At 45.1% G+C, this 25,269-nt stretch overlaps 1 protein-coding gene across 1 annotated transcript in view; it reads left to right on the top strand.

Annotated features, from left to right (window-relative positions):
- The window catches only part of LOC129854051 (coiled-coil domain-containing protein 102A-like), a 67,529-nt gene extending 56,118 nt beyond the window's left edge, over positions 1–11,411 (top strand). The window contains exon 9 of the mRNA XM_055920677.1: positions 10,026–11,411. Coding sequence (XP_055776652.1) covers positions 10,026–10,155 — 130 coding nt within the window. The 3' untranslated portion in view covers positions 10,156–11,411. The remainder of the gene's footprint in view (positions 1–10,025) is intronic.
- The last annotated feature ends 13,858 nt before the right edge of the window (positions 11,412–25,269 follow it).

Genomic DNA, 25,269 nt, shown 5'->3' with positions numbered 1-25,269 from the left:
CAATTCAGACTTCAAAATGGGACGCAGGTGGTTAAAGCAACAGCGCTATTAGCACGACTCTGGCTGAACAGTGACAGGCTTAACACGCACAGCCCCCAAATTTGGAGCTGCGGACGTTGACAGCAGGTTGTGTGCGCTGCCATTTCAGGTTCTCCTCCTCCCAACCTGTGTGTTTTCTGAGGAGCCGCGCCAGTGGGTTTAACATGATCCGAGAGGTAGATTACATCGCAGAAGAGATGGAGGATTAGAAAAGAGAGGGAAAGCGAGGGAGGGAAGAAAAAAATGTTGGTTTCATTTATAGATTTAAAGGGCTTAGAATTGTATTGACATTTGAGATCTTTCTAACCTTGATTTCTCTCTCCTTTCAGTCTATCATATAGCCTTTATACTGTATATTCCCACGGAGTGTGTCACATTGCTATTTGATATTGTACCAGCTGTGAACAGACAGAAATAACAAATTAGCCAGTTTAGCAAGGCTGTTTGGCTTTTATAGATTAGATTGATTTGCATTCGTGCGTTTTGTTGCGGAGGTTTTGTTGTCGGAAATGTTGTAGAAAGAAATTGGGCCTGAGTTTGATCAATTAATTATAGTAGCAGCATGAGAATATGGACTACCCACTGGGCACAGACGTAATTTAATCGTCTAGTTTTGATTTTATTTCGGTTGAGTTGTCAGCTACAGTGAATTCAACGTGAAATCAACAAAACGTTTCAAGCCATTGGATTTAAGTTCAAAGTTGTGTGAAAAAAAGACGAAATTCCCTTACGTTGATGACTTTTACAAATCACATTTCATTTTGCCCAGTGGGTATCGTTTCTCTATCCCCCCCACCAAACCCCTCTCAATTAAATGAAATTAAATTCAAGGGCTTAATTGGCATGGGAAACATATGTTAACATTGCCAAAGCAAGTGAAGTAGATAATAAACAAAAGTGAAATAAACAATCAAAATGAACAATAAACATTACACTCACAGACGTTCAAAAAGAATAAAGACATTTCAAATGTCATATTATGTCTATATACAGTGTTCTAACAATGTGCAAATAGTTTAAGTACAAAAGGGAAAATAAATAAACATAAATATGGGTTGTATTTACAATTGTTACGGCTGTCGTCGGAATGAGACCAAGGTGCAGCTCTAAGGTCAGGGCGTGACAGTACCCCCCCCCAAAGGTGCGGACTCCCGGCCGCAAACCAAAACCTATAGGGGAAGGTCCAGGTGGGCATCTACCCTCGGTGGCGGCTCCGGTTCGGCACGTAGCCCCCGCTTCCCACGCTGATCCCTCCGCTTCTGTGGGACCGGACCGTGAATCGGTGTTGGAGGCTCTGAACTGGAAACCACCGCTGGAGGCTCCGGACTGGGAACCCGCGCTGGAGGCTCTGGACTGCAGCTTGTCGCTGAAGACTGGACTGCAGATTGTCGCTGGAGGCTCTGGACTGCAGACCGTCGCTGAAGACTCTGGACTGCAGACCGTCGCTGGAGACTCTGGACTGCAGACCGCCGCTGGAGACTCTGGACTGCAGACCGTCGCTGGAGACTCTGGACTGCAGACCGTCGCTGGAGACTCTGGACTGGGGACTGTCGCTGGACACTCTGGACTGGGGACTGTCGCTGGAGACTCTGGACTGAGGACTGTTGCTGGAGACCCCGGACTGGGGACTGTCGCTGGAGACCCCGGACTGGGGACTGGGGACCGTCGCTGGAGGCTCCGGACTGGGGACCGTCGCTGGAGGCTCCGGACTGGGGACCGTCACTGCAGGCTCCGGACTGGGGACCGTAGCTGCAGGCTCCTTGCCATGGATCGTCACTACAGGCTCCGGGCCATGGATCCTCACTGGAGGCTTCGTGCCATGGATCATCACTGGAGGCTTCGGACCATGGATCATCACTGGAGGCTTCGTACGTGGAGCCGGAACAGGTCTCACCAGACTGAGGAGACGTACTGGAAGCCTGGTGCGGGGAGCTGCCAGAACACATCCTGGTTGGATACCCACTTTAGCTTGTGAGTGTGGAGAGCTGGCACGGGACGCACTGGGCTGTGAATGCGTTCTGGAGACATAGTGCGTAAAGCCGGCGCAGGATATGCGGGGCCGTGGAGGCGCACTGGAGTGGGAAAAAGGGCTGCCTAAGTATGATTTCCAATCAGAGACAACAATAGACAGCTGCCTCTGATTGGGAACCATACTCGGCCAAAAACAAAGAAATAGACAACATAGAATGCCCACGCCAAATCACACCCTGACCTAACCAAATAGAGAAAGAAAACGTCTCTCTAAGGTCAGGGCGTGACAACAATGTTATTCACTGGTTGCCCTTTTCTTGTGGCAACAGGTCACAAATCTTGCTGCTGTGATGGCACAATGTGATATTTCACCCAGTAGATATGGAAGTTAATCAAAATTGGGTTTGTTTTCAAATTATTTGTGGATCTGTGTAATCTGAGGGAAATATGTGTCTCTAATATGGTCATACATTTGGCCGGAGGTTAGGAAGTGCAGCACAGTTTCCACCTCATTTTGTGGGCAGTGTCTGTCTTCTCTTCAGAGCCAGGTCTGCCTACGGCGGCCTCTCTCTCTCTCTCTCTCTCTCTCTCTCTCTCTCTCTCTCTCTCTCTCTCTCTCTCTCTCTCTCTCTCTCTCTCTCTCTCTCTCTCTCTCTCTCTCTCTCTCTCTCTCTCTCTCTCTCTCTCTCTCTCTCTCCCCCTTCTCCTCCAGATGTACTGTCTCACACCTTAACATGGCCTTGCTAAGTGTTTGGGCAATGGAAAAGCTTTTTGTCATTTAGTGGGTGACTGTGGTCAAAACACTATGTGTAATTTAGCGCCATTAAAAGGATCTCCTTTCCTGTCAGTGAGTCCCCCAGTAGAGTAATGTGGCACGGGGAACAGAGAGGGTCCACCCAGGCCTCTGGCACCATCATACTAGCCTGATTCCACATCTGTTGGCGTTGTCTTGCTAACTCCTGTATATGGTCAATGACCACAGACATTGACAGGACAGCACAAACAGACCTGGAACCAGGCTAGCATTACACCACAGAGGATGAGAACAGAGAGCAGTAAATGGGGGGGGGGGGGGGGGGGGGGGGCGGGGGCAGCACTAACACAGATACAGCTTCTTGGAAATAACATAGTATATTCTGCAGTAGTTTTCCCCTGTAGCGAACACACCGTAGAGGCTGACTCTCTCTCTACCTGGGTGAATAACCGAATTTGACGGAGAGTGATCTCTGGCTGTGTGGGAAGCTGTGTTCTTTCTCTTTCTAAACTGAGGCTCAGTTCACCCTGGAGCCATTCTAGCCGTGCGTCATCACAACACACACGGCAGCGCACACTACTGCAGGTCCACTTCGCACAGGCCCGCCCATCTATCCTGGACATTTCTAGAAATAGTTCAACTATCGCCTGTTTCCTTTGCTGCTTGAGCTGCAGCTCAGACCAGGCTCCTCCATAATTGAGGAGAGAGTGGATTCATTATGTGAGGCTGTGTTGGGTCTTTTGATGTGCAGAGTGAGGCGCTGAAGCCTGCGGGTGAGGGATCGGAGATGACCCCGCAGAGCCACCGTATCACGTTAGTATCACTTTGTCTCCCAAAAGGGACGCTGCATGGGGCACAGCTCAACACTTACACTGAACGCTCACTGAACACACGCTGAACTCATACTGAACACACAGAACAAACACTGAACGCTCAAACACTGAACGCTCACTAAACACACTGAACAGACACTGAACGTACACTGAACACTCACACATTGAACACTCACAATGAACACACTGAACAAACACTGTACACTCAAACTGAACAAACACTCAAAGCTCACTAAACACACACTAAACACACTCTGAAAACACTAAACACACACTGAACACACAGAAACTCACACTGAACACACACTGAATGCTCACTAAACACACACTAAACACACATTGAACACACACTGAACACTCACACTGAACACTCACTTTAAACACTCACTAAACACACACTGAACGCTCACTGAACGCACACTGAACAAACACTGAACATTCAAACTGAACACATTGAAACCTCACTAAACACACACTAAACACACACTCTGAACACACACTGACCACTCAACACTCACACTGAATACGCTGAACAAACACTGAACACTCACAGTACTCATACTAAACATTCACTGAATACACACTGATCTTACACTGAACACTCACTAAACACACACTGAACACACACTGAACTTACACTGAACACTCACTGAACACACACTGAACACTCACTGAACACACACTGAACACTCAATGAACACACGCTGAATACTCAATGAACACACACACACACACTAAACACAAACTAAACACACACTGAACTCACATTGAACACACTGAACACACAATGAACACACAGTGAATGTTCACTAAACCCACAGTAAACACACACTGAACACACACTAAACACTCACATTGAACACACACTGAACACATTGAACAAACGCTGAACACTCAGACTGAACATACACTGAACGTTCACTAAACACACACTGAACGCCCGCTGAACTCGTACTGAACACTCACTAAACACACGCTGAACACTCACTGGACACACTCACCCCTCTATTGCTGGTATTGTTGCACACTTGAATAATGTCACCGACTTTCTAGCATGTAGAAGTTTAGAACATTTCCTTTTCTTTTTTGAAATCACAAGACAGACAGGGCACGTCAGACATGCTGCCTTTATCATCACTAGGTCTCCTTCTGATGATGGTCAAGAGTCTCTGTATCACAAATATGGCCATTCTCGTTCTCTTATAGGACATACACGTGTAGAAAACACATTTTCACATTATAAAACAGTGAAGAAGTGAAACTATGGACCCATTCACATATTCTCGAGGTTACAGGTGGCTAATTTCATATCTCACTGCGACGCACCACCTTGCCAGTTGGCTAGCTAGCCACTCGGTTAGTAACACAGTAGGTGTGTTTCTCTGTGCCTGGAGAACTTTAAAACAAGCATCGCTTATCTCCCTGATACCCTTACTTGTTTATACATTCACTTAACATGTGTAGTAACACTTTCATGCACTTAAGGCCATCTTTGCTCACCTGAAATCACAAAACATACACGGAACATTCGACATGTATCATCACTGGATGATGATATATGTCGTATGATACTACTGATACTATCATCACTAGAGCTGTGTTCGAATACCCATATTAACATACTGTATACTACATGCTTAATGAAAATATAGTACATTCTATATACTATTAGTTCATTTTAGTATACTGTAAACAAACGGTATCCTTTCAGTTGAGGATACTAGCACTACACCTGTCTACCGGAAGTTGATGCTGTTGCTATGCAACCTCGTGCTAGCTTGTTAGCATAACAAATTACTAGCTAGACACTTCAGGTGTGTTCGTAAATTCAATCTGGACTGCCAGAGTGCGCTATGGGCGTTCGTAAATTCAGAGCATTGCCATATTGTTCGTTTGTAAATTCAGAGCGTTTCCCTCTCGGAGTGTTCAGAGGGCACACTGGATGCTCAGGTCGAGGACTAGCGAGCGCTCTGACCGTCACAATGGCAGTCAATCACACAAGCTAATTGGCTAACATTAGCTACATCCAGACACAAATAAGAGAACACCTCACATTTTACTCGCCCTAGCAGGGCTGTTTAGGCTGTTTTCATGTTATCCAGAGCGTTGGGGACTGCAACTATGCCGCTGACATTGAGCATTACTCAGTAATAACCACAATAACCATCTTATATCCTAAAATACTAGTCTGCTTTACAGTACCATGTGAATGAGCCACATGTCTAAAGATATTATCCATAATAATAATATGAAAAGGGGGGGTGTCTATTTGTTATGCCTAGTATTACTATGGGTCCCACAGTATCATTACTGACTGATTAGCGCCCCCAGCTCACATTGCTTACTCATGAACCTGGACAGCTCATAATGTAAATCTCACTCATAATGTAAATCTCACTATCTGTAGCCAGCTCACTCACCCTCACATATTCCCTGCTCTCCAGTATGAGTTAGTGAGTCAGTGAGTCAGCCAGTCAGTGAGTCAGCCAGTCAGTGAGTCAGTCGGTGAGTCTGTCGGTGATTCTGTCGGTGAGTCAGTCAGTGAGTCAGTCAGTGAGTCAGTCAGTGAGTCTGTTAGTGAGTTAGTCAGTGAGTCTCAGTGAACTCTAGTCATTTTGTTCACCTGACCTAGAATTCCTTAAAATCAAATGCCGACCGCATTATCTACCAAGAGAATTCTCTTTGATTATAATCACAGCCGTGTATATCCCCCCCAAGCAGACACCTCGACGACCCTGAAAGAACTTCATTGGACTCCATGTAAACTGGAAACCACATATCCTGAGGCTGCATTCATTGTAGCTGGGGATTTTAACAAGGTTAATCTGAAAACAAGGCTCCCTAAATTTTATCAGCATATCGAATGCGCGACCCGGACTGGCAAAATTCTGGATCATTGCTACTCTAACTTCCGCGACGCATACAAAGCCCTCCCTCGCCCTCCTTTCGGCAAATCTGACCACGACTCCATTTTGTTGCTCCCAGCCTATAGACAGAAACTAAAAGAGGAAACACCCATGCTCAGGTCTGTTCATCGCTGGTCCGACCAATCTGATTCCACGCTTCAAGATTGCTTCGATCACGTGGACTGGGATATGTTCCGGATAGCATCGGACAAAAACATTGATGTATACACTGATTCGGTGAGCGAGTTTATTAGCAAGTGCATCGGTGATGTTGTACCCACGGTGACTATTGAAACCTTCCCCAACCAGAAACCGTGGATTGATGGCAGCATTCACGCAAAACTGAAAGTGCGAACCACTGCTTTTATCATGGCAAGGCGACCGGAAACATGACCGAATACAAACAGTGTAGCTATTCCCTCCGCAAGGCAATCAAACCAGCTAAGCAGCAGTATAGAGACAAAGTGGAGTCGCAATTCAACGGCTTAGACACAAGATGTATGTGGCAGGGTCTACAGTCAATCACGGACTACAAAAAGAAAACCAGCCCCGTTGCGGACACCGATGTCTTGCTCCCAGACAAACTAAACAACTTCTTTGCTCACCAAAACCTGCAGGCTCTCCTTCACCGCAGCCAACGTGAGTAAAACATTTAAACATGTTAACCCAGGCAATGCTGCCGGCCCGGACGGTATCCCTAGCCGCGTCCTCGTAGCATGCGCAGACCAGCTGGCTGGTGTGTTTACGGACATATTCAATCAATCCCTATGCCAGTCTGCTGTTCCCACATGCTTCAAGAGGGCTTCAAGAGGGACCTTAGCTTTCTTGTTCCCAAGACCTTCACCCTACCTGACTCACTAGACCCATTCCAATTTACCCTCCTGCCATAATAGGTCAACAGACGACGCAATCGCAACCACACTGCACACTGCCCTAACCCATCTAGACAAGAGGAATACCTATGTAAGAATGCTGTTCATCGATTACAGCTCAGCATTTAACACATTTAACAACATCTCCACCCTGCTGATCCTCAACACTGGGGCCTCACAAGGGTGTGTTCTCAGCCCTCTCCTGCACTCCCTGTTCACCCATGACTGCATGGCCATGCACACCTCCAACTCAATCATCAAGATAACAGACGACACTACAGTGATAGGCTTGATTACCAACAACAACAAGATGGCCTACAGGGAGGAGGTGAGGGCCCTCGGAGTGTGGTGTCAGGAAAATAACCTCACACTCAACGTCAACAAAACAAAGGAGATGATCGTGGACTTCAGGAAACAGCAGAGGGAGCACTCCCCTATCCACATCAACAGGGCAGTAGTGGAGAAGGTGGAAAGTTTTAAGTTCCTCGGCGTACACATCACGGACAACTGAAATGGTCCACCCACACAGACAGCGTGGTGAAGAAGGTGCAACAGCGCCTCTTCAACCTCAGGAGGCTGAAGAAATTTGACTTGTCACCAAAAACACTCACAAACTTTTACAGATGCACAATCAAGAGCATCCGGTCGGGCTGTATCACCGCCTGGCACGGCAACTGCTCCACCCACAACCGTAAGGCTCTCCAGAGGGTAATCTGGTCTGCACAACGCATCACCTGGGGCAAACTACCTGCCCTCCAGGAAACCTACACCACCCGATGTCACAGGAAGGCCAAAAAGATCATCAAGGACATCAACCACCCGAGCCACTGCCTGTTCACCCCGCTGTCATCCAGAAGGCGAGGTCAGTTTCAAACAGCTTCTATCTAAAGGCCATCAGACTGTTAAACAGCCATCACTAGTGGCTGCTGCCAACAGACTGACTCAAATCTCTAGCCACTTTAATAATTAAAAATTGGATGTAATAAATGTATAACTAGCCACTTCATATAATGTTTTTATCCCCTACATTACTCATCTCATATGTATATACTGTACTCTATACCATCTACTGCATCTTGCCTATGCCGTTCGGCCATCGCTCATCCATATATTTATATGTACATATTCTTATTAATTCCTTTACACTTATGTGTAAAAGGTAGTTGTTGTGAAATTGTTTGATTATTTGTTAGATATTACTGCAGGGTCGGAACTAGAAGCACAAGCATTTCACTACACTCGCATTAACATCTGCTAACCATGTGTATGTGACCAACACAATTTGATTTGATTTGATTTTGAGTCTGTCAGCGAGTCAGTCAGTGAGTCAGTCAGTGAGTCTGTCAGTGAGTCTGTCATTGAGTCTGTCATTGAGTCTGTCAGCGAGTCTGTCAGTGAGTCTGTCAGTGAGTCTGTCAGTGAGTCTGTCAGTGAGTCAGTCAGTGAGTCAGTCAGTGAGTCAGTCAGTGAGTCTGTCAGTGAGTCAGTGAGTCAGTCAGTCCCAGGCAGACAGTGGTGGCTGGCCCAGGGTTGTTAGCTACCGTAGGTTCGTAAGTGCTACTGTCTAGAAACTCTAGTTGTTCAGCAGTGTAACTGCACAGCCTGGGGGCTTGGCTGGGCTCCTCCTCTCATCTCTAATAAATCCTCTATTTACCTGGACAGCCGGTCCGTTTACCCAGGCCAGACTCAGACGACAGGCATTGTCTTAAACACAAGCTTCCTGACGGTTAAGCTGTTGTGTCCTAATAAAGCGTGACAGCAGATAGACGGAGCCTGCTGCGACACAGAGGAAGGAAGGAGTTGGAGAAAGTAAAAGTAAAAGAGAGAGAAGGAGGGAGCGGGAGAAGGTAAAGAGAGAGAAGGAGAGGTAAAGAGAGAGCGAAACAGACAGCAAATAGAGCGTTTGTTGGTTTTAGGAATGAACTGGGTCTGCTTTTCTCTTGTACCTGTTTGTCTTTGTCATTATGGCGCAGACCTAACCGACTGCAAACACGCAGGTAGGATTTTGGGCCCAAGTTAAGGCGATGGATCATCTCAAAATGATGATCAATTCGGCAAACGGCTGGCTGATAAATAATGTAAGCTTTTCTCGGAGTCTCAGAGTGATTCATTAGAGCTAGGTCCGATGGGAACCTTCTCCTGAATTTCAAAAAATGTGCCTGGGTTGTAGAGAGAAGACCCTCCCTTTCTCTCTCTCTCTCTCTCTCGCCCTCTCTCTTCCTCTCCCCCCGCTCTACCTCTGTAGAGATGATCTTAGTATTTCACTGTTGTCCAGGTGATATGATCACCAGTATGGCAGCCGTGGCTCAGTAACTGGTCATTGCTGGCTAACTGAGTGTTACCTGGCAACAGAAGCAGCTCCGTTGCGCTGGGCTTTTAGGCAATGGTGAATTATGCATTGTTTGTTTAGCCGACGCAGTCCTAAAACATGCCTTTGTTTACTCGGCCACTGTTGAGATCTCCGCAGTGATTTTCTGCAAGAGCTATACCTTAGTTGTTGAGGGAATAATCAGACTTTTACAGGAAAAACAGAATTTTGACAGCGCTGGGCCTTTAAGTGCCAGTTGTGAAAAATCGAGATCAAAACCTGAAGTAGCCTTCTCACTCAAGTCCACTCACTCTTCCTCTCCTCTGTGTTCCTCTGTTCTAGACTGCGGCGGCAGAAGAGCCCGGGCTTGTTTGGGAAGATGAGGTCAGCTCGGTTCAGCCCGGAGAACCCAGACGGACCGCCCAGCGACCCAGACGAAGAGGAGGAGGAGCTACAGATCCAGATCCCATGAACAAAGGAAGGACACACGGACTCTGACTTAGGGCCTCTTCATTTCCCACCGTGCGAGTCCCGCAGACAGACAGACTGATAGTTGGACGGATTTGATCTTGACGGCTACTCATCTCCATTGACCTGGCTCAGCCTGTTAGAGACTAACACTGGCACATGGTTGCCATGGACACCTGTCCCCACCTGCACCTGTGAACTACAGCGCTACCAGCAGGGTTCCAGAGGGAGCCCTCGCTATACTACGACTGAAAGTACACTACACTACCACTCTCCAGTACAACCCACAGTGCACTGCGGTTACAAGCCACTACAGCCTGAGCCTACAGCCCTCTAGCTCCCTACACCTCAACCGTCATTACTATCGCTCCCATATCTTCAACACCCGCGGTGTTGAAAAACGCTCTCTCAGTCGCACTCCTCAGGCGAAAGCTCACGCCTCCTCTTTCACCCTTCCGTCCCTTTCTCTTTGCGTCCCGAGTTACTTCACCCAGCGAATGTTGTACAGTATCCTTCCTGATGTATTAAGAAAAAAAAACACTCAAGAAAGGGGTGTTGACCTAGCTGTGACGTTCCAGCAGTGTTCTGGTAATGTTATGTAATGCGTTTGGATTAGTGTCGTTAGCTGTACATACAGCACCTGGGGTCGTCGTTAGTTCATCAGTGTTTTGGGCTCAGCGTCAGACAGCTAAATCCTCCCAGTATTCTTGGGAGAGACTGGGACTGGATATGAAGGCCTTTCACTTCTATGTCCTCTTGTCCCCTCACCGTAACCACTAAGGGACAAGGTGCTTGTGTAGAGGACGGGTCCGTTAGACCTACAGTATTAACTTCTCGACATTAGTGGGTTGTTCATTCTGAAAGAGAAGTTTGTGGTCAACACACACATCCTTAAATAAAGCGTAGGTGCCGGGCTAATTAAGTATATACTAGAAAAGAGCAGAAAAGGGCCTGCACACTGCACGGTTTTGATCCGGAAGGATCTTCATCAGGCCAAGACCCTTGTGGATCGAAACGTTGTCAACGATGTGGTAATTGGGAGCATATTCAGTGTGCAGGCCTTTTCTGTTCAGTTCATTCTGAAAGCAATAAGACATCGGCTATCACTCCCACTTACTCATCTGCTACTACGGGGACCAAGTTATTTGTAACGGTCATGCAAATTATTTATGTTGATGTTTTTGATAATTGATCTGTACTGTGATCCACAGTGTTTTCTTTTTTGTATTTAGCTCTATAAATGTTAAGTGTACGTATAAACCTTGCGCTGTTTGTCTCTCTTCGTGAGCATTGTCTCAGATGTGTGTGTGTGTGTGTACGTGTAAGACTGCGTAATATCTTGACAGAGGGTCATCTGAACATCAGAGCCGTCATGAACTCAACATGCGTGGAGGGGGGGTAAGCGTTTGAATGCTTATTGTGCCATGAAAGAAGCTCAGTATTACCTTCGGGCCAAGGTCGGAGGTGAATCATGAAATGAAAGACAGACAGATGTGTTTCCCTCAAAAGCAAGACACGTCTATCTCAGGATGTGATATCTTCCTCGTCTCGGGGTAGAAGAGAAACGCCAATTGATGTCGTTTACTTCCTTGTGTTAATTCATTGGGAATCTGCTCAACGGACGCGGTGTTGTCCAGCCTACTGCGGGGACGTTTCCCGTAGTTCCATCAGCCTTACGACACCTAGCCTCTTAAAGGTCTGGATCTAATGGATCTCCCAGCCCTCTGTCAGCAGCGTAGTATCTAAACAGGAAGCTCCCCGAACAGGACCTGTTCTTCCCTCCCATGGTCTTGTCATCCTCCTCAGGACTCTCGCGTTCTCCCACATTAAACTTGAAAGCCTGTTGTTATCTCCTTCCTTCCCTCTCCCTCTAGGTGATGAATAATGATGCAGTACAGTCACTTAGGGGAGGTTTGCCAGGCTTTGGTAATGTAATCCCTCTCTTCAGAGACCCGAAACAAGCCACCAGTGCTTCAGGAGGACTCTCAACTCTACTCCAGCACACACAGACAACGTGTTGCTACTGTACGACAGTGCAACATGGCGTACATTTTGTGTCATTGTTCTATTTGTGCCAGTGGATTGACTTGAACACCCCTTGGCTGTTGTACTGTAACATAAAGTGACATTCACCCAAACTCTGTAATGAGTCATATGATAGGATTGTACACTGAGTGTACAACACATTAGGAACACCTGCTATTTCCGTGACATGGACTGCCCAGGTGAATCCAGGTGAAAGCTATGATCCCTTATTGATGTCACCTGTTAAATCCACTTCAATCAGTGTAGATGAAGGGGAGGAGACGGGTTAAAGAATGATTTTTTTTTTTAAAGCCTTGAGACATGGATTCTGTATGTGTGCCGTTCAGACGGTGAATAGGCAAGACAAAAGATTGAAGTGCCTTTGAATGGGGTGTGGTAGTAGGTGCCAGGCACACCTGTTTGAGTGTGTCAAGAACTGCAACGCTCAACAGTTTTCTGTGTGTATCAAGAATGGTCCACCACCCAAAGAACATCCAGCCAACTTGACAAAACTGTGGGAAGCATTTGAGTCAACATCGGCCAGCATCCATGTGGAACGCTTTTGACACCTTGTTGAGGCCATGCCCCAGCAAATTGAGGCTGTTCTGAGGGCAAAAGGGGGTTCAACTCAATATTAGGAAGGTGTTCCTAATGTTTTGTACAATCAGTATATCAGTCAGTATATCAGTATATTCACCTCTTCCTCAAACCTGTATGGTTGTTCATGTTTTGATGTCTGACACTGAGGTATTGACAGGGCAGACCTCTGGTTCTCTTCACTTTGGCCTTTTCCCTCTGTTCTCTCCTCTCTGTCCTCTCTTCTCTCTCCTCCTCTCTGGCCTATCCTCTCTGGCCTCTTCTCTCTGTCCTCTCTCATGTGACCAGGGCTCGGGGATGGCTCTCTGATGTCCAGTGTACTGAAGACAATTCACTACATCTCATTAAGCCCAGTGCATAAGGACAGAGAGAGAGATAGAAGCAAGCAGACCGAAAAGGATGAGAAGGGGAGAGTTCTGTCTAACAGCTTTGATCAGATCATTGGAATTAGGCTTCAGACTGTTCATCAATACCAACCATTTGCAGGTTGGGCTTTGTTGTCAGTTAGTAAGCAGAACAGGGATTGTTTTGCTTCTGTCTAATTCTATGCCCAGTCTATGTTGTATACATTTGTGTGGTCACATTCATGCGAGTGTAATTGTATGGGTTTGAGTCTGTGTGTTGTGTTCTCTCTAAGCACACTGGGGCTGTGTTTCTGGGCCTGTCTGAGCTTCATGCTGCGTCAGGTTCTGTTCAGGCCCATTGGTTGCTGGGCCATTACTGAGGAGGCCCCAGTCACTCAGTCCCTGCGTCAGTCAGAGTCCCAGCTCTGCTATTCTCTGCTCTACTCTGCTTTGTGGCTTCCCTCCCGGTCAGAGACCATTAGCATGAACGACAGCAGGAGGAGGACCCAGATTACACCGCAGAGAGCGAGAGAGACAACGCTCCTCTTACCTCCTCCTCCTCTGTCCCTCTCTCTTTGTTGAAGTCTCCTCTCTTTCTCTGCCCTCGCTGCACCATGCCTGCTTGAGTGTTACCAAAGCTGACGCTGGGTTTTGTCTTTCCTGTTCAACTGAAGCAAGACCTGCACGTACTTTTTCAGAGGCTTTACCGGCACGCACTAATAATTCAGTATCCCGTATTACTGCATGGCTTGTACTGTATGAATACTGTAAGAAATAATGTAGGCCTAAATCCATGTTATTATAATCCTTATATGTATTCTATAGGAATCTATATTTGTACCGTACATGTGCACTCTGTATCTCCCCCTCTCTCTCTCTCCTACACACTCACTCACGCTTGGGTGAATCTCTCCACTGGCTCTCTAGTGTTCAGTGGCAACTTGAATGAGATGGAGACAGACCAATGGTAACTCTGCCTGACTTTTAGCCCTGAGCCAACAATACTAGGCTATGGTGTGCTCTGGCTCTCCTCTGGCAGACATGATAGTAATTATAGTGTGTGATATGAACCCCGTCAGACAGGGAAGCTTCATGAATATTTTATACTACTCTGATTAACGCTCCATGTAGGTTAAAGGACTAAATCATAGATCAGCCTCAAATACCATTTCCTCCTTTTGATCGAGCCTGCAAGGCTATTTGTTGCATTAGTCCCTATGTGTGTGTAATGTGTAGCAAGTGTGTGCCAGTGTGTATGACGAATGAAAGAGAGGGAGTGCGTGCATTCGTATGTGTGGGTGTGCGCGTTCCGTTGTTTATGTCAAAATGGAAACCGTACCCGAATGTGCCTGTTGATATGCTGCATTGTTATTCCAGAGAGCGGCCACGCTGTTCCCTCCACTGGGATGACTGGCATGGTACAGTACCACACCATTGTGGGTTGCTCTGACTGCATCTGTCTCTGGTACTCCACTCTTCTCTCCCTTCTCTCTTCTCTCACGCCGTCTTTGTTCAGCAAGACGCTCTCAACACCCCCGAGTACAACGTGCTCCGCAGAAGTGGGAAAAGGGACAGTGCGGTGGGATAGACTGACACGGCATCCATGCCCTTGACTGTGTTTGACTGTTTCGTCGGTATTACGACATTGTGATGAACTGATACCAGGCTGCATGACTAGAGAGTGTTCACAGAGGGAACGCTCTTCATAGCTTCAAGCAGATCTCTGATTCTCAGTCTTCAGGCTACTCACTCAACCAATGTGTCCAACCCACTGTTTCTCCTCCTGCCTGCCCACTGCTGCATGCTACTGACGCCCATCTGGATATAGATGAACCCTTCTGCTCCCACACCAGCCCCTGGTCTGCTCCCAATGGCAAAGCATCACTCCGTCATGTATGAGTGCGCCGCGTTCTTCCTCCTATTGGCATGCTGCTCACTTCAGTTGGTTGCACCAAAATGTGATTGGATACTGAGTTGTGTCTGTTCCAACCTCATTCCAATGTACGCCGGGTGTACAAAACGTCAGGAACACCGGCTCTTTCCATGACATGGACCGACCAGGCGAAAGCTACGACGCCTTATTGATGTCACTTGTTAAATCCACTTCGATCAGTGTAGATGAAGGGGAGGAGACAGGTGAAAGGATTTGTAAGCCTTGAGACATGGATTGCGGGTTGGACTGCAACGTTGCTGGGTTTTTCACGCTCAACAGTTTCCTGTGTGAATGTTCCACTATGCAAATGGTCCAAATTGTCCACCATCCAGCCAACTTGACACGGCTGTGAGAAGCATTGGAGTCGACATGAGTCAGCATTCCCTGTGGAAAACGTTCGACACCTTGTAGAGTCCTGACGAATTGAGGCTGTTCTAAAGGGAGGGGGTGCAACTCAATACTAGGAAGGTGTTCCTAATGTTTGGCATACTCAGTGTACATTATACACATGTAACATAACTATGGAAAGGTATGATGACAGGTAGGCACATCCACATAGTTTCACATACAACACACCCACGCACACACGCACACAATCTGCTAACTACAGGTAGTTGAATGTGCGATCTCAGCTCGCTCCCATGGGTGTTTGTCAGTGGAGGAGGGAAGTAATAACTGTGTATGGTGAGCATGGATGCTACAACCATATAATACTGTACTGTGAGTTTTTCCACATTTTGTTGTGTTACAGCCTGAATTGAAAATTGATTAAATTTAGATTTTTTGTCACTGGCCTACACATATTACCCCATAATGTTAAAAATGTATTACAAATGAAAAGCTGAAATGTCTTGAGTCAATAAGTATTCAACCCCTTTGGTATGGCAAGCCTAAATAAGTTCAGGAGTAAACATTTTTTTAACAAGTCACATAATAAGTTGCATGGAAACACTGTGTGCAATAATAGTGTTTAACATGATTTTTGAATGACTAAGTTACAGTTTTGACTTAAATCTGCTGGAAAATCTATGGCAAGACCTGAAAATAGTTGTCTAGCAATGATCAACAACCAATTTGACAAAGCTTCAAGAATTAAAAAAAAAAGAATAATGGGCAAATGTTACACAATCCAGGTGTGGAAAGCTCTTAGAGACTTACCCAGAATGACTTGCAGCTGTAATCGCTGACAAAGTTAAATCTAACATGTATTATCTCAGGGGGCTAAATACTTATGTAATGAAGATATACAGTGCCTTGCAAAAGTATTCACCCCCCTTGGCGTTTTTCAACCTGTAATTTGAATAGATTTTTATTTGGATTTCATGTAATGGACATACATACAAGATAGTCCAAATTGGTGAAGTGAAATTTTAAAAATAACTTTACTTTTTTTTCTTCTTTTTACGGAAAAGTGGTGCGTGCATATGTATTCACCCCCTTTGCTATGAAGCCCCTAAATAAGATACAACCAATTACCTTCAGAAGTCACATAATTAGTTAGATTGCACACAGGTGGACTTTATTTAAGTGTCACATGATCTCAGTATATATACACCTGTTCTGAAAGGCCCCAGAGTCTGCAACGCCACTAAGCATGGGGCACAACCAAGCAAGCGACACCATGAAGAAGAAGGAGCTCTCCAAACAGGTCAGAGACAAAGTTGTGGAGAAGTACAGGACAGGGTTGGGTTATAAAAAAATATCCGAAACTTTGAACATCCCACGGAGCACCATTAAATCCATTATTAAAAAATTGAAAGAATATGGCACCACAACAAACCTGCTAAGAGAGGGCCGCCCACCAAAACCCTCGGACCAGGCAAGGAGGGCATTAATCAGAGAGGCAACAAAGAGACCAAAGATAACCCTGAAGGAGCTGCAAAGCTTCAGAGCGGAGATTGGAGTATCTATCCATAGGACCACTTTAAGCCGTACACTCCACAGAGCTGGGCTTTACGGAAGTGTGTCCAGAAAAAAATAAGCAAACGTTTTGGTGTTCGCCAAAGGCATGTGGGAAACTCCCCAAACATATGGAAGAAGGTACTCTGGTCAGATGAGACTAAAATGTTCCTTTTTTGCCATCAAGGAAAACGCTATGTCTGGCGCAAACCCAATACCTCCCATCACCCCGAGAACACCACCCCAACAGTGAAGCATGGTGGTGGCAGCATCATGCTGTGGGGATGTTTTTCATCAGCAGGGACTGGGAAACTGGTCAGAATTGAAGGAATGATGGATGGTGCTAAATACAGGGAAATTCTTGAGGGAAACCTGTTTCAGTCTTCCGGTGATTTAAGACTGGGATGGAGGTTCACCTTCCAGCAGGATAATGACCTTATGCATAATGCTAAAGCAACACTCGAGTGGTTTAAGGGGAAACATTTAAATGTCTTAGAATGGCCTAATCAAAGCCCAGACCTCAATCAAATTGACAATCTGTGGTATGACTTAAAGATTGCTGTACACCAGCGGAACCCATCCAACTTGAAGGAGCTGGAGCAGTTTTGCCTTGAAGACTGGGCAAAAATCCCAGTGGCTAGATGTGCCAAGCCTATAGAGACATACCCCAAGAGACTTGCAGCTGTAATTTCTGCAAAAGGTGGCTCTACAAAGTATTGACCTTGGGGGGGTGAATAGGTATGCACGCTCAAGTTTTCTTTTCTTTTTTGTCTATTTCTTGTTTGTTTCACAATAAAACATATTTTACATCTTCAAAATGGTAGGCATGTTGTGTATATCAAATGATACAAACCCCCCAGAAATCTATTTTAATTCCAGGTTGTAAGACAACAAAATAGGAAAAATGCCAAGGGGGTGAATACTTTCGCAAGCCACTGTATTAGTGTTTATTTTGATTTTATTTGACAAATGTTAGAATTTGTCTTAGTATTTTGTGTAGATCGTTGACAACAAATTACAATTATATAAATCCATTTTAATCCCACTTTGTAACACGACAAAAAGTGTAAAAAAATCAAGGGGTGTAAATACTTTCTGAAGGCACTGCATGTGTGTGTACATCTAGGTGTGTAAGTGCTCCATTTCTGGGAGTGTTCAGCAGACACACAATTATGTGACAGAGGACTTGTTCATTTTATATCATTCATTATCACTTTTCATTTTCTCTGGGCCTCTTTTGTCTCCCCCCCTCTCTCTCCCTCCCTCTCTCTCTCTCCCTCTCTCCCTCCTTGTCTTGGTATTTCACAATAGGCCTGGGTATTCTGTGCAGTGTGTATTGCCCCCCCCCCCCCCCTCTCCACAGACCTGTGCTGTGTGTCATCGCGGAGCTGTCAGTGTTTGTAGCCCAGACCATAGTTCGTTATGTTCCTTTAGTCCATTGTGTAATCACTCAGCCTTTCTCATTAAGAAGCTAATGGGTTTGAGGCAGGAAAGAAGTAGATTAAATTGATCGGAGCATAATTATGCTTGGGGACCAGCGGATATTCACTTTAATCTCTGGATGTGTGAGAGCACACGCCTTTGTATGGGGATGTGTATGCTGGTGTGTGTGTGTGTGCTGGTGTGTGTGCGTGCGTGCGTGCGTGTGTCTGTGTGTCTGTCTCTCTGTGTGTGTGTGTGTGTGTGTGTGTGTGTGTGTGTGTGTGTGTGTGTGTGTGTGTGTGTGTGTGTGGACATGATGTGCGGCATATGTACAGTATAGTATATTATGTGTATGTACATTTAGCTATTCTGCTCCAAGCCATGTGCACAAACATGAATATTTTATCGTTTTTATTTTCCCCTACTGTGTGAGAATGTTTAACCTTCAATGTTTAAATAGCCCGTGTCATTCCCTTTTAGCTGCACAACAAACAACTGGCCTTGAGGTGCATCATTTTCTCTTTTACATGTTATTTTCCTCCCTGTTCTATTTTCACTGTTTCATTATGTTTTTAACAGGTTTTTAACAGGTTTAACATTTGAATCATAGGTGTGGGACTAGCAGCCATCCCACTACATCACAGCACAGCTACTCTGTGTCAGGTGTGTTCTGAGAGGGTGATGGTATTACAGCTGGAGCTACACTCCTCCAGGTGACATCCAGATGCCCACTGGTAGGGGCACACACACGCGCACACACGCACGCACACACACAATCCAGTATTTTGACTCTTGTAGGGCTGGTACTTGCCATTGAGACGATGAGACTGACAGGTGAGATCAACATACTGTGTCATCAACACACGTTGTTGGAGTTGGCTGGTGGCCAGAAGTTTGTTTCATAACTTGGATGTGATTGAAAGGTCATTTGTAATTTAGACATTGTCGACAGGGAAGTTGTTTCTCTTGGATTTGACGAATGAATAATGAAACTGAGAGGTTTGATTTTTCGAATGTGTCTTTAATCTATTTCCCCACTTGCTAGAGACTCACACACCCACACAAATGGCAATTTGGCTGTGCGAAGGAGATGGAGCTAATCCAGAGTCCAGGCCTCTTAAAAAATATTGCCTTTACTGCTTGATGGAATATGGCAGATGTTGTAAAATGAGAGAGTTTGACACTGGTGTAGATGCGCTGTGAGATCTGCCCGTGCATCTGTGAGAGAATATACTGGACATCTCAGGTACTGTTGAGAACAGGGAGCTAGTTAGGGGTCAAGAGGGGTCAAACAGTATAAGGATTGGTTGAGGTGATCATTTTGAACAGGATTTTATCAGTACTTCAAAGCTGTGACGTAATGTGTTATCATCACAAGGCTACACACAGTAAGTGCATAGGCATGGAGAAAACATCAATTGATCTTCTTTATCCCAAATTTCATTTGATAGCTTTAAATTCTAATCTTCAATTTTAATAAAACCGGGGCAATCTGGTGAGATTAAATATGTCATTTTTTATTCTATTTTGTGAGAGATCTGTCCCGACAGAGTGAGGAGGCAGCTAGGAAATGGTGACAGGACAATCATTTCGGATTTCTAGAGAAAGGAACAAGATTTATTTTTTAAAAGTCCTTACTGCTGTCAGATTGGGAAAAAAATTGTGTGCTGGATTCCAGAAAGTAACAGACAGCAAATAGAGGAAAAATAGACATTATTGCCTCACTGGCAACAAAAGACTCCATCCCTTTTCCTTTCATAAAAAAATGTTACTTTGCCTCTAATGTGCTTGTCGTACATCAAAGTCCAGCCGCGTTTTTCTCGTCATGTTCTTGGCTTCCCTTCCAAGCATCACAAAGCTCTGTCTCAACACAGACATATCCAACAGAAAGACATTCCATCTGGGATTTCTCACAGAGCAGATTTAATTTCTCCACATGTCTTTTTGCTTTCTCTCAGACACTGTGTCACATGGCCCTCATGCCATGTACCGTATATCCCCAATGACCACACCCCCCAAAATAGGAATTATTAAAACACCCATGAAATGAATAGCTCTATTTTCTGCTGAAGTACTGAGTACTTGGCACTTTACTAGCAGTAGTAGTAGGGGTATCAATGATTTAAAAAATATATTTTTGGTAGAATCTGTAACCTTATCAACTGTCATAACAATTTGATAAATGTGTAGTGTTGATACATTATGGTTGACAGGAAACTATGTACATTACCACTTTCAGGGCTCAACCTGCCTTTAGACTGACTGGCGCTGTGTTCCTTACCTCTGGGTAAGAGACACAAATCAATTGTGCTTGCTCTGTGTCACATAGTATTTCTGTCAACAAGCGGCTATTTGTGTTCAAATAAAAAACGAGCCTTCTGGTCTACAGTTTTCTCTGTTAAACAAAAAACGGTCGATGCTGAGTCTCCTGTATCCAGTGCACAGTGAGTCCTGGGCCCATATCCACAAAGCGTCTCAGAGTACGACTGCTGATCTAGGATCTGTCCATACAATCCTATGATCTCAAAGTCAAAACTGATGCTAGATTCGCACTCCAACTCTGAGATGCTTTGTGGATACGGGCTTTGTGTGACTATCTTAGGTCTGTCTCTTTGGTTTATAGCACCAAGGCCAGCGCATGACGGAGAGGCACTTAGGGTGGCTACAGTCACCTGATTAAGATTTGCAGACTTCCACTACACTCTTAGAAAAATAAATGCTACATAAAACCATAATGGGTTCTTCAATTGTCCCCCTTGGCGACCCCTCTGAAAATAAAAAAATGTTGGTTCCAAGTTGTAACCCTTTCACTACCACAATGTTCTATGTGTAACCCTTTCACCACAAAAAGGTTCAACGTATAACCTTTTTCACCACCAAAGGGTTCTACCTGGAACCAAAAAGGGTTATCCTATAGGGACAAAGAGTGTACTTGAAACAATGCTTGAAAAAAAAAGAAAAGTCCTTTCTCATGGTGACCCAGTTTGGCCACACATAGAGCTGTGTTAGGAGGATTAAGAGGCACAAAGCATTTCTCCCTCCTGCCCCTCTGGCTCTCCTCTCCCCTGGGACACTGGCGGGCAGACTGTCTACACCTCCGTGAGTCATGTGACGACACAGAGCATGTGAGAGGAGAGCGCTCAGCTGCTTTTTGTTCTCCCGGAGAGAGGAGACGAAGACAGAGTGTCTGGTCTCAGTGACAGTAATTACAGGTCCTGTCACTTGACTCCATTCTACCCCTCCATTAGAGACGACACAGGCTGTCATAGCGTACACCCAACACCCCCCTCCTCACCCCTCCCCATCCCCCCACCCTCCTCTCCTCCTATTGATTGAGAGTTCAGAAGCGATGTGTGGTAATAGAGTTGATGTGAGTTCAGTTTCCACTGAACAAAAGGTGCCGGTACAGTGTAATGCGGTCGGTCACAACTTGTTGAAGGGCCTGTCAAGGTTCAGGTTAGATGACTTATTGTGTCTCCGTGTCTAAGTGGCTTACAAACAGGTTGCTGTGTCCAGACTGTCTGTGTGTACTGTGGCCTGGTGTTCTTTTTCCTCCACACCAGGAGAGCAGGTAAAGTTCAGTCGGCATGCTCTGCTGGAGTTCAGTGATAGACACGCACAGTCCAAGCTCCACTATTTGTTGCGTAGTGGTGTGTGTTTCTTGTTGTATGGAGCTGACTGTTCTTGTCTCTTGGTCTGCTCTACAGACCCTCATCCTCTTATTCCTCCTCCTCTCCTTTCAGTTGTGTGCGCACACTCAAATAATAGCGTGACCAGGTGTTGGGTTGAGCACTTCTACAGAGTACAGATCAACTTTATTATCCCACCAGGGGGAAATTCATTTGGTCATGTGCTTAAAAATACAGTACATAAAACATAAAAACAGAATAATACACAATAAAAATGTATTTGAAAGTGCAATATGCTGTACACTTCACCTCTACTGGATCGGTGTCCCCCCCCCCCCCCCCCCGCAGGATGGTTGAGCTAACGTAGGCTAATGTGATTAGTATGAGGTTGTAAGTAGCAAGAACATTTCCCAGGACATAGACATATCTGATATGGGCAGAAAGCTTAAATTCTTGTTAATCTAACTGCACTGTCCAATTTACAGTAGCTACTACAGTGAAATAATACCACGCTATTGTTTGAGGATAGTGCAGAGTTATGAACTTGAAAATGTATTAATAAACCAATTAGGCACATTTGGGCAGTCTTGATACAACATTTTGAACAGAAATGCAATGGTTCATTGAATCAGTCTGAAACTTTGCACATACACTGCTGCCATCGAGTGGCCAAAATCTAAATTGCGCCTAGATTCCTAAGTTATATATTGGCCTTTCTCTTGTATTTCAAAGATGATTAAAAAAAGAAAACACATTTCCACAAACTTCAAAGTGTTTCCTTTCAACTGGTATCAAGAATATGCATATCCTTGCTTCAGGTCCTGAGCTACAGGCAGTTAGATTTGGGTATGCCATTTTTGGCGAAAATGGAAAAAAAAGGGTCCGATCCTTAAGTTAAGGGACCAATAGACTATCTATCCACTGTACATACTAATGGCTGTTGGAATAAAAGTCCCCCATGCCCGTTCTGATCTTCTTTTCAAGATGTCTGTGTTTTGAGTGAAGGGGATAGGTACTGTCTTGTATAATGCTTTCACTTTGCGACCACCCGGCTCGATTCGGTCTTACGTAGCAAAATTGTAAAAGTTTTTACATTGGATAAAATTAGACTCAGAGCTAAAAAATGATATATCATACACTACAGTTGAGGAACAATGGGAAAGTAATTCTGCTTTGAAAGTTGATAAACTTGTAACCTCACTTTTGAGAAAATTACCCTTGAATTTTTTGGTACCTACTGTACTGGAGAGATCTTCTTTGTCTACACCCATTCAGCATCGTTCACACCCTTTTAAGCTTTAGCCCCACCCAACTCTTTAAGGATTCACATGTGAGTCTATCTACTAAACCAACCAAATATTTCAAGACTAGAGGCTGGTTTATACTACGGGTGTGTTCGTAAATTTAATCTGGAGTGCCAGAGTGTGCTCTGGTCGTTCGTAAACTCAGTGTTGTCATATTGGCCATTTGTAAATTCAGAGCGTTTCGCTTTCGGAGCGCATACTGGACGCTCTGGCTGAAAAGTAAGGTTGATCCGAGCGTTCTGACCTTACTACAGCAGTCAAGCACCTAAGCTAACTGGCTAACGTTGGCTAGCTTGGTAGCTCCTTCCAGACACAAATGAGAGAACTGCTCTCTCTGACCATTTTACTCGCACTAGCAGAGCTGGTTAAGCTCTTTTATGTTATCCATAGCGTTGGTGACTGCAACTGTGCTGCTGGCAACAATTTTTTACACTTTGTTTGCCAAAGTTTACTGACACCGGCCATATTCAACGGGTGTTGAGCGTTTGTAAATAAGTCAGTTATTCTGCGCTCTGGCACGCTCAGACAAGAGTGCTCTGAAATCGGAGTAGATAGCCAGAGCGAATACCAGCTACGTCTATTGATAGTTGTTGCAGTGACATCATAAACATTCTATTGAAATAGTTGTTTGCATAGTGGAGTCTTTTGTTTAGCCATGTAGCTAGCTAGCTAAACAATGACCCATAATCCAACTCATAACGTTACTACCCTGCATGAATGTAGCTAACCAACCAGGTTCAATGTTAGCTAGCTAACATTACACTATGACTAGCAATGCAAATAACTTTGAAATGCGAATCATTTTACTACACAGATCACACACGTAACGTTAGCTAGCTAGCTAGCTAGCCAGCCAGCCAGCCAGCTAGCTAACAGTTAACTTGAACTTCTCAGCGTATGCGCTACTGGTGTTGAAGTCAGGTGCAGGAGAGCAGAGAGTTGTGATCAGGCGCACACTTTATTGAGCAGAAGCAAACAACGGACAGACACAACAGTGTTCAATAAACTTCCAGCCAAAGGCAAAAGTGCAAAGCGCGACAAAGTCACAAATAAGCAAAAAAAATTTAACTATTGTTTAACAATTAAACATACTCCGGGTTGAAACATAGTACCCAGGGGAAAACCAGCTAGGCGCGTCAATACAAAACATGTAACAAAACAATCCCACACAAAGACATGGGGGGGGAACAGAGGAATATATTTTTTTAAATGCAGTTGATCAGGGAATGTAAACCAGGTGTGCGGGGAACAAGACAAAACAAATGGAACAATGAAAAATCGAGCTTCGATGGAAGACCGGTGACGTCGACCGCCGAACGCCGCCCGAACAAGGAGGGAAGTCGACTTTGGCGGAAGTCGTGACAGAACTTGAAATGAAAACAACTTTCTGACAATTAGAAACATGTAATATCTGAAAATTTAGCTAGCTAGACTCTCTTACCTGTATACATGGATGGACGCTTCTCCCTCTCTGTCACAGATGGCATGGTTGCCCTTAGTTTGAAGATGTAATCCGGAGGCTTCTGTGTGTTCTCTTTTCGACTCCGTCTGCATATTTGCAATCAAACGCCAGAATTTTCTACATGTCCTTAGCTATTATACTCTAATTCCACTGATTTCAAAACTTGGTCCTCCAGAAAGTGGAGAGCAACACATGCAGTTGTACTACGTGACATCTTTCAAAAAAGCCACGTCAGAAAGGATTACTTACACATACTGACCAGCTCATATTATAGACAGAAGCGGGCTACATGGCAGACCAATCCAAACTCATCTCTCGGCATGACCAGCCCACTCATTACCTCAGCCAATCATGGCTAGCAGGACGGTTGCTCCCTTTTCCCATGGCTAAACCAACTAGGCTCGTAATTTAACAATTTATTCATATTTACAGATGGCATACAAGTTTGTTATTAAGGCACATGAAAGTTCACATGTTCCAGAAGGCATTTCTGCCCAAAAATG

The sequence above is a fragment of the Salvelinus fontinalis genome, chromosome 4, assembly GCF_029448725.1.
Source record: "Salvelinus fontinalis isolate EN_2023a chromosome 4, ASM2944872v1, whole genome shotgun sequence".
Taxonomy (NCBI): domain Eukaryota; kingdom Metazoa; phylum Chordata; class Actinopteri; order Salmoniformes; family Salmonidae; genus Salvelinus; species Salvelinus fontinalis.
The sequence above is the reverse complement of the archived record's forward strand: the minus strand, read 5'-3'. Positions and strand labels throughout refer to the sequence as shown.